This window comes from Odocoileus virginianus, chromosome 28 (assembly GCF_023699985.2).
Source record: "Odocoileus virginianus isolate 20LAN1187 ecotype Illinois chromosome 28, Ovbor_1.2, whole genome shotgun sequence".
NCBI lineage: Eukaryota > Metazoa > Chordata > Mammalia > Artiodactyla > Cervidae > Odocoileus > Odocoileus virginianus.
The window spans coordinates 38,636,532-38,651,533 of NC_069701.1; the positions used below are offsets into that span (position 1 = coordinate 38,636,532).

The 15,002-nt window shown below is 38.3% G+C and overlaps 1 protein-coding gene across 17 annotated transcripts in view; it reads left to right on the forward strand.

Moving 5' to 3' along the window:
• The window catches only part of TOP6BL (TOP6B like initiator of meiotic double strand breaks), a 74,935-nt gene that overhangs the window by 26,857 nt on the left and 33,076 nt on the right, over positions 1–15,002 (forward strand). For 13 of the 17 annotated variants that reach the window (XM_070457690.1, XM_070457695.1, XM_070457691.1 and 10 more), the window contains one exon: positions 10,063–10,172. The exons of 3 other annotated variants lie outside the window; for them this stretch is intronic. In XM_070457690.1, the coding sequence (XP_070313791.1) occupies positions 10,063–10,172 (110 nt within the window). The remainder of the gene's footprint in view (positions 1–10,062; positions 10,173–15,002) is intronic. One more of the 17 variants, XM_070457692.1, reaches the window with a different exon arrangement.

Sequence of the window (15,002 nt, forward strand, 5' to 3'; positions counted from 1 at the left end):
CTTTGCTAACTAACATCTGGTGTTTTTTAATTCTAGCTCTTCTGGTGGATTGTGAATTTAATTTACATTCTCTGGTGACTGATAATATTAAGCACTTCTTCATGTGCTTAATGGCCACTCAGATATCTTCTTTTATGAAGTATCTATTCAAGTCTTTGGCCCACTAAGAAAAAAATAGCTTTATGGAAATCCAATTCATGTTTCATACACATTTATTCATTTAAAAGACACAATTCAGTGGTTTGGTGGCATATTATTAGTTTTTAAGTTGTAAAATACACATCTGACATAAAAATTGCCACTTTAACTATCTTAAAATATACAATTCAGTGTCACTAATTATACTCACAAGGTTGTACAACCAACACCATTATTTCTAAAACTCTTCATCATTCCAAACGGAAACTCTGCAGCCATTCTCTGGTAACCGCTAAATCCACTTTCTGTTGCTATGAACTTGCCTAGTCTAGATAGTTCATATTTGTAGAATCATATAATATTTGTCCTTTATATGGCATATTTCACTTAGCATAATGTTTTCAAGGTTGATCCACGTTATAACACATATCAGAACTTCATTCCTTTTCGTAGCTGAATAATATTCACATATATATCATGGGCTTCCCTGGTGGCTCATCAATGAAGGGTCCAGCTGCAATACAGGAGATGTAAGTCTGATCCCTGGGTCAGAATATCCCTTGGAGGAGGGCATGGCATCTTACTCTAGTATTCTTGCAGGGCAAACCCCATGGACAGGAGCCCGGTGGGCTATAGTCAGTCCATGGGGTCACAAAGAGTCAGACATGATTGAAGCAGCTGAACAGGCATATCACAGTTTATTTATTCATAAGTTGATGGAAACTGGGTTGCTTCCACCATTGGATTATTGTGAATAATGCTGCAGTGAAAATTGGTGTACAAGTATCTATTTTAAATCTCTGCTTTCACCTCCTTTAGGCAAATCCGTAGAAGTGAAATTGTTGTAAGGCAGTTCTATGTTTAGCTTTTTGAGGAACTCTCAAACTTTTTTCCATTATTTTACATTCCCATCAACAATGTTCAGAGGTTCCAGTTTCACCACATACTTGTCAGCCTTTGCTATTTTCATTATTATTTCATTGAAGGATAGTTGACATAATTTATTAGTTTCAGGCGTACAACATAGTGATTTGAATTTATATACATTACAAATTGATCACAATAAGTCTACTAATATTCTGTTACCATACAAAGGTATTACAGTATTACCATACAAAGTTACTACATTTATTACAAATGACCATATAAATGTGAACCTATTTCTGACTCCTCATTTCCATATATTTTCCTATTTTTAAAAAAATAACCATTATTTTCTAAAGTGATTTGAGGGGAAAATTGAGGGGAAGTACAAGGAATTCTCATAAGCCCATATTCCCATTTTTGGACTTAAGTTTTCAATTCATTTGGTCAAGTTCCAAGAAGCATGATTATTGGATCGTATGTTTTCATATAAAAATGCAAAACTGTTTTCCATAGTGGTTGCAGCAATGAATGAGAGTTCCTATTGCTCCACATTTTTGTCAGCATTTGTTGTCAATGTCATCAATGGGTTTTGGCCATTCTGATAGATGTGCAGTGGTGCCTTGTTGTTTTAACTTGAGTGTCTCTAATGACATAATAACGTGAAGCATTTTTTCATATACTTACTTGCCCTCTGTATATCTTCTTTGGTGAGGTGTCTGTTCAAGTCTTCTACTCATTTTTTAAAAACTGGAGTGTTTTCTTATCGGGGTGTTGAATTTTAAGAGCTCTTTGTATATTTTAGATAAGTCCTTTATCAGATACGTCTTTTGCAAATATTTCCACTCTGATTTGCCTTGAGATTGTCTTCCATAGAGCAGAACTTTTTAATTTTAATGAGGCCCAGTTTATCAATGATTTCTTTCATGGATCATGCCTTTGATGTTCTAGCTAACATGTTATTCTGTTCCATTGATCTATTTCTCTATTTTTTCACCAACACCACACTGTCCTGGTTACTGTAGATTTATAAGTCTTGACGTCAAGTAGTGTCAGTCTTCTGACTTTGTTCTTCTGTAATATGGAATTGGCTACTTTGGTTCTTCTGCCACTCCACATAAACTTCAGAGTCAGCTTGTTGATATTCACAAAATAACTTGCTGGAATTTTTATTTGGATTGTATTGGATCTAAAGATCAAGTTGGGAAGGACTGACATCTTGACAACATTTATTTAATCTTCCTATCCATGACATGGAACATCTCTCCATTCAGTTCTACTGTCTTTCATCAGAGCTTTATAGTTTTCCTCATATAGCTCTTACACATAGGTTTTGGGTTGTTTTGTTTTGGTTTTTTTTGCCTTATATCTAAGTATTAATATTTTGGTTTTTACAGTGCTAATGTAAATCGTAATGTGTTTCTAATTTAAAATTCCACTTGTTCATTGCTTGCATACAGGAAACCAATTGACTTCTGTGTATTTACCTTGTATCCTGCAAGTTTGCTATAACTGCTTATTAGTTCATGTAAATTTTTTTAACCAGTTTGCTAATATCTACAAAAAGTCTCCTGATATTATGATTGTGTTGACTCCATAGGTCAATTTAAGGAGAATGGTTTTGTTGTTGTTCAGTTGCTCAGTCCTGTCTAATTCTTTGTGACCCCACGAACTGCAGCACACCATGTTTCCCTGTCTGTCACTGTCTCCTGGAAGTTGCTCAAACTCATATCCATTGATTTGGTGATGCATCCAACCATCTCATACTCTGTTGCCCCTTTCTTCTCCTGCCCTTAATCTTTCCCAACTTTTCCAATGAGTCGGCTCTTCGCATCAGGTGGCCAAAGTATTGGCACTTCAGCGTCAACATCAGTCCTTCCAATGAATATTTAGGGTTTATTTCCTTTAGGATTGACTGGTTGATCTCCTTGCTGTGCAAGGGACTCTCAAGAGTCTTCTCTAACACCACAGTTCAAAATCATCAGTTCTTTGGCACTCAGCCTTCTTTATGGTCCAACTCTCACATCCATGCACGACTACTGGAAAAACCATAGCTTTGACTATACGGACCTTTGTTGGCAAAGTGATGTCTCTGCTTTTTAATACCCTGTCTGGGTTTGTCATAGCTTTTCTTCCAAGGAGCAAGCATCTTTTAATTTCATGGCTGCAGTCACCATCTGCAGTGATTCTGAAGCCCAAGAAAATAAAGTCTGTCACTATTTCCGTTGTTTCCCTGTCTATTTGCCATGAAGTGATGGGACCAGATGCCATGATCTTAGTTTACTGAGTGTTGAGTTTTAAGCCACCTTTTTCACTCTCCTCTTTCACTTTCATCAAGAGGCTCTTTAGTTCCTCTTCACTTTCTGCCATTAGGGTGGTGTCATCTGCATATTGATATTGTTGATATTTCTCCTGGTAGTCTTGATTTCAGCTTGTGATTCATCCAGCCTGGCATTTCACATGATATACTCTGCATATAAGTTAAATAAGCAGGGTGACAATATACAGCCTTGACATACTCTTTCCCCAGTTTGAACCACTCTGTTGTTTCGTGTCTGGTTCTAACTGTTGCTTTTTGACCCAAATACAGGTTTCTCAGGAGACAGGTAAGGTGGTCTGGTATTCTCATCTCTTTAAGAGTTTTCCAGTTTGTTGTGATCCACAGTCAAAGACTTTAGCATAGTCAATGAAGCAGATGTTTTTCTGGATTTCCCATGCTTTCTCTATGATCCAGCAAATGTTGGCAGTTTGATCTCTGGTTCCTCTGCCTTTTCTAAACTCAGCTTGTACATCTGCAGGTTCTCAGTTCACATTGCTGAAGCCTAGCTTGAAGGATTTTGAGTATAACCTTGCAGACATGTGAAATGAGCACGATTGTGTGGTAGTTTGAACATTCTTTGGCATCGCCCTTCTTTGGGATTGGAATGAAAACTGACCTTTTCCAGTCCTGTGGCCACTGCTGAATTTTCCAGATTTGCTGGCATATTGAGTGCAGCACTTTAAGAGCATCATATTTTAGGACTTGAAAAAGCCCAGCTGGAATTCCATCACCTCCACTAACTTGGTTTGTAGTAATGCTTCCTAAGGCCCACTTCACACTCTCGGATGTCTGACTGAAGGTAACTGACCACCCCATTGTGGTCACTTGCGCATGCATAGCCCAGCCCTTGGTCAAGGGCTCATGGAGAACACGGGGAACTTCCACACCAACTTTTGGTACCCAGTTCTGTGTAGCTCTTTCCTCTCCAGTGCCCTGCCTTGCAGATTTTAAGTACTCTCACAACCCTGAACTCTATTCTCTGTCTCCTCAGCTTCATGAAACCACTGTACTCTGCCTGGGCTCCAGGTCTGTCCTCCAGGAGGAGGAAAATTTCCCCTGGCAGACATCCAGAGGTTCATCTCATGAGTTTCCCTTCTCTCAAGGGTCACAGTCCTGTGCTATTTATTGTCCAGTGCCTAGTATATTTCCTCCAGTTTTATAGTAGTTTTTGGTGGGAGGACTTATTTGGTACTGTTACTTTATCATTGGAAGAAGTCCCAATATATGATTTTGGTGTATGTTCACAGTGCCATAAGATTGAAATTTTTCTATCTACTTTTTCTTTAATAATTGAACAGCTATATCAAGAGGTAGTTTGATACTAATGATTATGTCATTCTTTCCCCCCTGTGACCACCCCATCTTAGCAAAGTGGTGCAAATGTAAACTCATTTTTTCAAAGGGCATGCTGGTTTATTTAGTAGTTCTTTAAGCAAAGGCTTATGGAATAGAAACGTTTTAAGTTTCTCATTCTTTAATGGTAGTTTGGCTCTCTAGAAGTCCAGATTCAAAGTCAATTTCCTTCAGATGTTTGAAAATAGTACTCAGTTATCCTCTGGCATCTGGCATTGTTGATGAGAAGTCTAACTCATGTTTCTTTTGGCTAATTTGATTCTCTTTTGTAGCTTTTAGGGTTTCCTCTTTATCCTTGTTATTCTGGGTTTCATTGCGATATGTTTAGCTGTGTAGTTCAGTCATTATTTATTCTGAAATTTTTAATTTTTTAGTGTTTTTGTCTTTTAAAAATCTATTATTGTCTTTTCTCTTTTTCTTCTTTTAATTGATATATAATTCCCATGTCATAAAATATACCATTTTAAAGTGTACAATTCAGAGGTTTTAAGTATATTCACAAAGTTGTACAACTATCATTGCTATTCATAACAATACATTTTCATCATCCCCAAAAGAAATCCTGTACCCATTAGCAGTCATTCCTTTTATCCCTACCCCCTGTCCTTTGGCAAATACTAGTTTACTTTCTGTCTTTATGGATTTGCCTATTCTAGATATTTCATATAAACAAAATAATATGATATGCGGCCTTTTGTGTTTGGCTTAATGAAGCATAATGTTTTCAAGATTCATTCATGTTAGTATGTAGCATGTAACAGTACTTCATTTCTTCCTGTTGCTGAATAATATTCCATGTTTTGTTAACCTCTTCATCATTTGTTGGACATTTGGGTTGTTTCCACTTTTTCCTATTATGAGTCATGCTTCTATGAAGTTTCACTTACTACCTTTTAAATATGTTCTTTTAGAGTATCTGCCATCCATAGGGCTTTCATTTCAAACACTATCTTTAATTTCCAAGATTTCTAATAGAGTTTTTTGCCATTGCTTTCTGTTTAATCAATGGCAGTGTATTCTTATTTCATGACTTCTTTTTATATTTGAGGATATAAAATATAGAGCAGCTATTTAAAAAAATATATTTATTTTTAGCATGCTGGGTCTTTGTTGCTGCTCCTGGACTTTCTCTAATTGTAGTGAGTGAGTGCTACTTTTTTTTTTAATTTTAATTGGAGGCTAATTACTTTACAATATTGTGGTGGTTTTTGCCATACATTCACATGAATCAGCCATGGGTTTACATGTGTTCCCCATCCTGAATCCCCCTCCCACCTCCCTGCCCATCCCATCCCTCAGGGTCATTCCCAGTGCACCAGCCCTGAGCACCCTACCCTATCTCATGCATTGAACCTGGACTGGCACTCTATTTCACATATGATAATATACATGTTTCAATGCTATTTTCTCAAATCATCCCACGTGAGGGCTACTTTTAACAAAAAGTCGTGGACTCAAAGGACTCAGTTGTTGTGGCTCGTGGGCTTACTTGCTCATGGAAGTGGAATCTTCCTGGACAAGGGATCAAACCTATGTCCCCTGCAATGGCAGACCAATTCCTATCCACTATACCACCAGGCAAGTCCTACAGCACTTATTTTAAAGTTCCTTTCAGGTTGTTTTATTAATTCTGTTTCCTCTGGTATGCACTCTGTTGGTTGATATGTGTCATATTTTTCATGTTATTGGTCTTTGTTGGTTGGTAATTTTTAGTTAAGAGCTGATTGTACATGATCCCTTTGTCCTGAACACATCCTGCACTGCAGCCTTCCAGTAGGAGGTTCTCTGGATTGCTGAGCCCTTAACGGCAGGGCCTATATCTTGGACTAAAACTTTGCTTAAGTGGCAAGATAAAAACACTCTGTATCTTAATAGAATATTACTGTTCTGAGTCTCATCTGCATTTACATTCCATGGCTCTAAGGCCCTTATCCTGCATCACTAATGCTGCTGCTAGCATCACTTGACTTGTAACCAACCCTCAGGTAGACAGGTACCAAATCTTTGGCTTTTGTTCATGTTTTGTTCTGTCTGTGGCCTCTGTGGCTCTTGGTTTTAAACCTGTTGGTGTTGCAATATTGGCCCCATGTTTTTTTTCCAGTCCATGCCCCAAACATGGGACATCTCTTGTCCTTACTTACCCCTGTGGACTCTCTCTTTTTCATTTCTGAAGATCAGGGAAGAATACAAAATGGAGTACAAAATGAAATACAAATGTATACCTTGGAATACAAAATGAAGCAGGGCAAAGGCTAACAGTTTTGCGAAGAGGATACACTGGTCATAGCAAACACCCTCTTCCAACAACCTAAGAGACGACTCTACATATGGACATCACCAGATGGTCAGTATCAAAACCAGATTGATTCTATTCTTTGTAGCCAAAGATGGAGAAGCTCTATATGGTCAGCAAAAACAAGACCGGGAGCTGACTGTGGCTCAGATCATGAATTCCTTATCGCAAAATTCAGACATAAATTGAAGAAAGTACTGAAAACCACTAGGCCATTCAGGTATGACCTAAATCAAATCCCTTATGATTATATAGTGGAAGTGACAAATAGATTCAAGGGATTAGATCTGATAGGCAGAGTGCTTGAAGAACTGTGTATGGAGGTTTGTAACTTTACACAAGAGGCAATGATCAAACCATCCCCACGAAAAAGAAATGTAACAAGGCAAAATGGTTGTCTGAGGAGGTCTTACAGATAGCTGAGAAAAGAAGAGAAACTAAAGGCAAAAGAGAAAAGAAAAGATATACCCATCTGAATGCAGCATTCCAAACAATAGCAAGGAGAGATAAGAAAGCCTTCCTAACTGAACAATGCAGAGAAATAGAGGAAAGACTAGAGATCTCTTCAAGAAAATTAAAGATACCAAGGGAACATTTCTTGCAAAGATGAGCACAATTAAGAACAGAAATGGTATGGACCTAGTAGAAACAGAAGAGATTAAAAAGAGGTGGCAAGGATACAAAGAACTATACAGAAAAGATGTTAATGACTTGGATAACCACAATGATGTGATCACTCACCTAGAGCCAGACATCTTGGAGCGTGAAGTCAAGTGGGCCTTAGGAAGCATTACTACAAACAAAGCTAGTGGAGGTGATGGAATTCCTGCTCAGCTATTTCAAATCCTAAAAGATGATGCTTTTAAAGTGCTGCCCTCAATATACCAGCAAGTTTGGAAAACTCAGCAGTGGCCATGGGACTGAAAAAGGTGTTTTCATTCCACTTCCAAAGAAGGACAATGCCAAAGAATTTTCAAACTACCGTACAATTGTGCATATTTCACATGCTAACAAAGTAATGCTCAAAATTTTCCAAACCAGGCTTCAACAGTACGTGAACTGAGAACTTTCAGATGTTCAATCTGGATTTAGAAAAAGCAGAGGAACCAGAGATGAAATTGCCAATATCCATTGGATCATAGAAAAAGCAAGGGAATTCCAGAAAAACATCTGCTTCATTAACTATGCTAAAGCCTTTGACTGTGTGGACCACAACAAACTGTAGAAAATTCTTGAAGTGATGAGAATACCAGACCACCTTACCTGTCTCCTGAGAAACCTGTATTTGGGTCAAGAAGCAACAGTTAGAACTGGGCATGGAACAACGGGCTGGTTCAAATTGGGAAGAGTATGTCAAGGCTGTATATTGTCACCCTGCTTATTTAACTTATATGCAGAGTACATCATGTGAAATGCCAGGCTGAATGAATCACAAGCTGGAATCAAGATTGCCAGGAGAAATATCAGTAACCTCAGATATGCAGATGACACCACCCTAATGGCAGAAAGTGAAGAGGAACTAAAGAGCCTCTTGATGAAGGTGAAAGAGAAGAGTGAAAGGCTGGCTTAAAACTCAGCATTCAGAAAACTAAGATCATGGCATCCAGTCCCATCTCTTCATGGCAAATAGATGGGGAAATAATGAAAACAGTGACAGATTTTATTTTCTTGGGCTCCAAAATCACTGCAGATGGTGACTGCAGCCATGAAAATTCAGGACTGATATCCTTGAGGATTGACTGGTTTGACTAATTAAAATTGATTTCCGCCCAAATAACTACTCATCCTTTAAGGAAATTCTTAAGATTTCTAGAGAATTCCAATTTATTGACAAAACTTCTTCTCATGTATCTACATTTGTTTTCCCCGTTCTGTATTGTATTACTACTTTATAGGATTCAGGAACAATTTTTTCTTATTTCACAGAAAGGTAATTGAATCACAGGGAAAAAAAGGCGTTGCCCTAGGTCAGAAAGTCAGTCAGTGGTAAAACTGAGTACTGATGCAACTCATCCTGATTTAGTGCCAATTTCATTAAACTTCAGTGCAGCATAACCTTGCTGCCATATTATCCTGGGCTTTGTGACTGAATTGTGCTTGGAAAACAAACTAATGGCAAGAAAAATAGTACCTGTTAAGATTGGTAGCTAAAACTTGATCTTGGTAAAGTTCATACTTTCTGAGATGGTTAAAGCTTTATTAGATACATAGTATGAATGCTTTAGAAAAAAGTTGTGTCATTATTATAGGATATATTTTATTATTAAAATTTTAAAGTTGAATTCTTATATAGTATCAACATTGTCAGCATCGTTTATAAGGTAGAACTTGTAGAGACTGATGTATCTTTATTCATATTTAATTTTCCATTTAACACTATTGTAGAGGGGGACTAAGAAATGGCATTTTATAAAATTAGAAATTTGGTTTTTTTCCCTTTATAATATTACTGCCAGAGTATAGAAAGTAGGAAAGATAGTGCATACTTTGAAGTTCTGTTTGTTGAATATGATCCAGGACACACTGATGCTTTGTGTAAAGAGTTCTAAATTGATGTATATAAATATACCAAGTAGTTAATTGACAATTAAATTAGCAAAAGTTTGCTTTTCTTTATTAAAGACTGTCTCTTAAAGGACAGACCATACAGTATTAGGTCAATGCCTGAGAGGGTCATTCTTGAATTTTTCTGCTTTAAGTTCTAAGTTAGCTCACTTACTGGATTTGTATTATTAAACAGTGAATTGATTTATTAAAAAGTATAAGAATATCAGTTAGAACTAGCAGCTCAGAAGATTTCTGGCATTGGATATGACCTTGTGGAAATGAATTGAAAATACAAATTGATTTAGTGAATTTTCAATTTGTGTAAAATTGAAAACATGAGATTAAATATCTTAACCCCATAAAGTAATTCTAAATGTTCAATCAGTTTGCTGATTCATAGCCATTTCCAGTTGTATTTAAAATTCTGCAGATAATCTTTTCATCAGGGAAAAGCCTTCTTGACTCATCAGTTTAATGGACAACTGCAGAAACTATGGTGCTTATCCAAACTGCTTCTTCTCTGTTGTTGCCATTTCTTCTCACACAGATATGCAATCCATACTGCCTGGATTCTTTGCAAACCTGAATTGGACTTCAGAGGAGGCCAGCCATTCTCAGGATGCATCAGGGCTAAGATCCTTCCAGGTGATTTTTGAGGCAAGTTTTGCTATGGTTCTATAAATTAATGGTGTTTTGATTCTTATTTTTCTACAAATGTAATAACAGGAAAGAGAAGCTTAGGTCCTTTATAGAACAAAGTTGAAATAAGGCATTGGTCCCCAGCCTTCCCTAACAGATTTTAAATCACTTAGAAGCTTTGAAAATAGTGATGTTTGTGTTCTACTCTAAGAGGTTGTGATTTAATTGGTCTTGGGTGTTGGTTTAGTCTGCTTGGGCTGCCATAAAAAAAAATTCCAAATGTTGGGTGGCTTAAACAACAGAAACTTATTTTCTCATGCTTCTTCATGAAGTTGCAAGTCCAAGTTCAAGGTATCTTGTCACCATCTGCTCACCTGATCGTTCCTCTGTGCGTATGTGGAGAGAGAGCTTTCTGGCATCTCTTCCTCTTCTTACATGGACGGTCCTCTCAGGTTGGAGGGCCACACTTAGGACCTCATGTAACCTTATGGAAGCCCTAAGGCCCTGTCTCCAAATAAGTCGAAACAGTGGCTGAGGCTGCAGCAGATGAATTTGGGGAATACAATCCAGTCTGTGAGAGGTGTGGCCTCGGCTTTGGAATATTTTTAGAATCCCAGATAATTCCTAATGTGCAGGTGAATTTGAGAACCACTGAAATTTCGAAACCATTATTTGATTTTGGATCTCCTGAAGAAGAAAGCAAAAATGGATGCCCAGTGCAGATCCTATTTAAATATTTTTATTAGGTTGGTTTAAAGATTTTTATTGATTTATTTGTAGCCCAGATTTGTGAGAGTGACAATTGAGTCCTCCATTCCCATTATCAATTCTCTAATCTTTCCTTTCTCTGAACTGGTGGAGACATAGACTATGTTAAACACTCTCCCAAAAAAGCACTTGGGAGGCTGTTCTCCATGTTGGAACAATTATACCCTTCTTCTAAAAGGAAATGAACATGGTATCAGGACAATAGATATCCCTGGCTGTGCCATATCTTCTTTAGGGGAATGATGCGTAAACAATTTGGAGCAGTTAATAGGTTAGTCAAACAGAGGCAAAGGAGAAGGGGGCAGCAGAGGATGAGATGATTGACTAGCATCACCGACTCAGTGGACATGTTGTTGTCCAGTCCCTCAGTTGTGTCCAACTCTTTGCAGCCCCATGGACTGCAGCATTCCAAGCTTCTCTTTCCTTCACTACCTCGTGGAGTTTGCTCAAACTCATGTCCATTGAGTCAGTGATGCCATCCAACCATCTCATCCTCTGTTATCCCCTTCTTCTCCTGCTTTCAGTCTTTCCCAGCATCAGGGTCTTTTTCAGTGAGTCAGTTCTTCCCATCAGGTGGCCAAAGTATTGGACCTTCAGCATCAGTCCTTCCAGTGCATATTCAGGCTTGATTTCCTTTAGGATTGACTGGCTTGATCTCTTTGCTGTCCAAGGGACTTTCAAGAGTCTTCTCTAGCACCACAGTTCAAAAGCATCAGCTCAGCCTTTTTTATGGTCCAACTCTCACATACATACATGACTATTGGAAAAACCATAGCTTTGCCTATATGGACCTTTATTGGCAAAGTGATATCTCTGCTTTTTAGTACACTGTATAGATTTGTCATAGCTCTTCTTCCAAGGAGCTTTTAATTTCTTTTAATTTTAGGGCTGCAATCACCATCTGCAGTGATTTTGGAGCCCAAGAAAATAAAGTCTATCACTGTTTCCATTGTTTCCCCATCTATTTGCCATGAAGTGATGGGGCCAGAAGCCATGATCTTAATTTTCTGAATGTTGAGTGTTAAGCCACCTTTTTCACTCTCCTCTTTCACTTTCATCAAGAGGCTCTTTAGTTCCTTTTCACTTTCTGCCATTAGGGTGGTGTTATCTGCATACCTGAGAGTGTTCCTATTTTTCCTGGCAATCTTGATTCCAGTTTGTGATTCATCCAGCCCCGCATTTCATGTGATATCATCTGCATATAAGTTAAATAAGCAGGGTGACAATATACAGTCTTGACGTACTCCTTTCCCAATTTGAACCAGTCCATTGTTCCATGTCTGGGTTGAACTATTGCTTCTTGACCCAAATACAGGTTTCTCAGGAAACAGATAAGGTGGTCTGGTATTCCCATCTCTTTAAGAATTTTCCACAGTTTGTTGTGATTTAGCATAGTCTTTAGCATAGTCAGTGGAGCAGAAGTAGATGTTTTTCTGGAATTCCCTTGCTTTTCTCCATGATCCAACAGATGTTGGCAATTTGATCTCTGATCCCTCTGCCTTTTCTAAATCCAGCTTGTACATCTAGAAGTTCTCAGTTCATGTACTGTTGAAGCCTAGCTTGAAGGATTTTGAACATTGCCTTGCTAGCATGTGAAATGAGCACAATTGTATCATAGTTCAAACATTCTTGGGTTTCCCTTGTGACTCAGCTGGTGAAGAATCCGCCTGCAATGTGGGCGACCTGGGTTCAATCCCTGGGTTGGGACGATCCTCTGGAGAAGGTAAAGGCTACCGCTTCAGTATTCTGGCCTGGAGAATTCCATGGACTATACAGTCCATGGGGTCGAAAAGAGTCAGGGACTTGCACTTTCACTTTCGCTTGAACATTCTTTGGCATTGTGCTTCTTTGGGAGTGGAATGAAAACTGACCTTTTCAGTCCAGTGGTCACTGCTTAGTTTTCCAAACTTGCTAGCATATTGAGTGCAGCACTTTAACAGTGTCATCTTTTAGGATTTGAAATAGCTCAGCTGGAATTCCATCACCTCCACTAGCTTTGTTTGTAGTAATGCTTCCTAAGGCCTACTTGATCTCACACTGCAGGTGAATGACCACACTATCGTAGTCGTCCAGGTCATTAAGACCTTTTTTGTACCGTTCTTCTGTGTTTTCTTGCCACCTCTTCTTAATATCTTCTGCTTCTGTTAGATCCTTGATGTTTCTATCCTTTTTTGTGCCCATATTTGCATGAAATGTTCCCTTGGTATCTGTAATTTTCTTGAAGAGATCTCTAGTCTTTCCCATTCTATTGTTTTCCTCTATTTCTTTGCATTGTTCACATAAGAAGGCTTTTTATCTCTCCTTGCCATTCTTTGCAACTCTGCATTCAGATGAGTATATCTTTCTCTTTCTCCTTTGCATTTCAGTTCTCTTCTTTTCTCAGCTAGTTGTAAGGCCTCCTCGGAAAACCACTTTGCCTTATTGCATTTCTTGAGTCTGAGCAAATTCTGGGAGATAGTGGAGGACAGAGGAGCCTGGCATGATGCAGTCCATGGGGTTGCAAAGAGTCGGAGAGGACTTAGCAACTGAAGAAGAAGAACAGTTATAAAACTATTCTTGTCAGGTAGCAAAAACAAAACAAAACAAACAAAAAGCCACTTGATTCCAGTGAACCAAGGAAAACAGTGCTAGAAAAGGAAATCATGTGTTTTACTCAGTCTGAACAAAAAGTGATAACTCTTATACCTAACATATGTACTATTTAAGCCTCCTGACAACTCTATGAAGTGGCTAGGACAAGAATTTCAGAGAATTTGACTGACTTTCTTAAGGTCATTCCATAATTAAGTGACAGAATCTGAATCAGAGTCTTACTCATATTGATCAGTGCTGTTTCAATATTTATTCATTCTATTAGATACCTGTGTTTGTTGACGATAGCTTCACTGTCCTAGAAAGAGTCCCAAGGTGTTACTTGATCCCAAGGAATTTGCAATCTAGGAATATCAAGGAAATGATAGATAAGTAAACAAATAATTACAATACAGTGTAATAGAGATTTTTCTGGGTATAAGGAGTTCAGAGATGAAAGAATAAAAAATTATCATCAGAGTGATAAAATTTCTCTTTTTTTCCCCTATTGCAAAAGTAGTGTTTCTCCCAAGAAAGTCAAAGTGTACATTGAGAGCACAGGTAATTTGACTTAATCAAGGTGCATGTCTGGGTTCATATCTTTTCACATAAGAGTGGGCTGTTTCAGTTTAAGGTTTCCAGAACAGTACACCTCCAGTCTATGGCTGTGGGAATTGGTGATTGGAAATAAGTAGAGGTCGAGGTCATTGGAGTTGGGGAGGTCAGAGAATTTTGGGACTAAGTTCTCACCTAGACTGGTCATCTGCTTGGATGTGGAAGTCAACCAAGATGATGACAGGACTTAGAGTACAGAGGACAGTTGAACTTAGTGCCAGTTAATCAGTTGGTGATAGGTGGGGAGAGGCAAGAGTGGTATAACCTCAGAGGAACAAGGATTTCCTGAAAGCATTTGTTCTGTTATATCTCATTGTCTTTGATACTGTGCAGCCTTTAAACAGATATTTGAATGAAGAGAATGAGAAGAGGAAAAGGGGAGGTTGTGAAAAGATTTCATCATACATGTATACTTCAAGTGGGGAGAAGGGTCAGGTAACAAGGTTTATAGCAAAAGCTGATGAATGGAGACATCCGTGAAAAGGCGATAATAAGTGATCCACTGCTTTGGGCATGTGGGGAAAGCTAATTCCAGGGAAGACTGAGGGAAAACTTCATTTAAGAGAGATGCTGGTGGGACTTCCCTGGTGGTCCAGTGGTTAAAACTCTGCACTTCCAGTGCTCCCACTACAGGGGGCGTGCATTGAATCCCTGGTTTGGAAACTGAGATTCCACATGTGGTGCCAGGTGGCCAAAAATAGAAAAGGTTGCTGGGTTTTGTGTTTATGCTCAGTCCTGCACCTTGGAGTCCATTAGACTGGTTAATATGTCCTTCCAAAAACAATTTGATTTTGCAAGATCTTGACAGATTTATCCATTTTTGTATTCATTTTTGTTATAATAGTAAATGATACAATGACTGGAGATATCCATGTAGCCATAAAAACATCTATC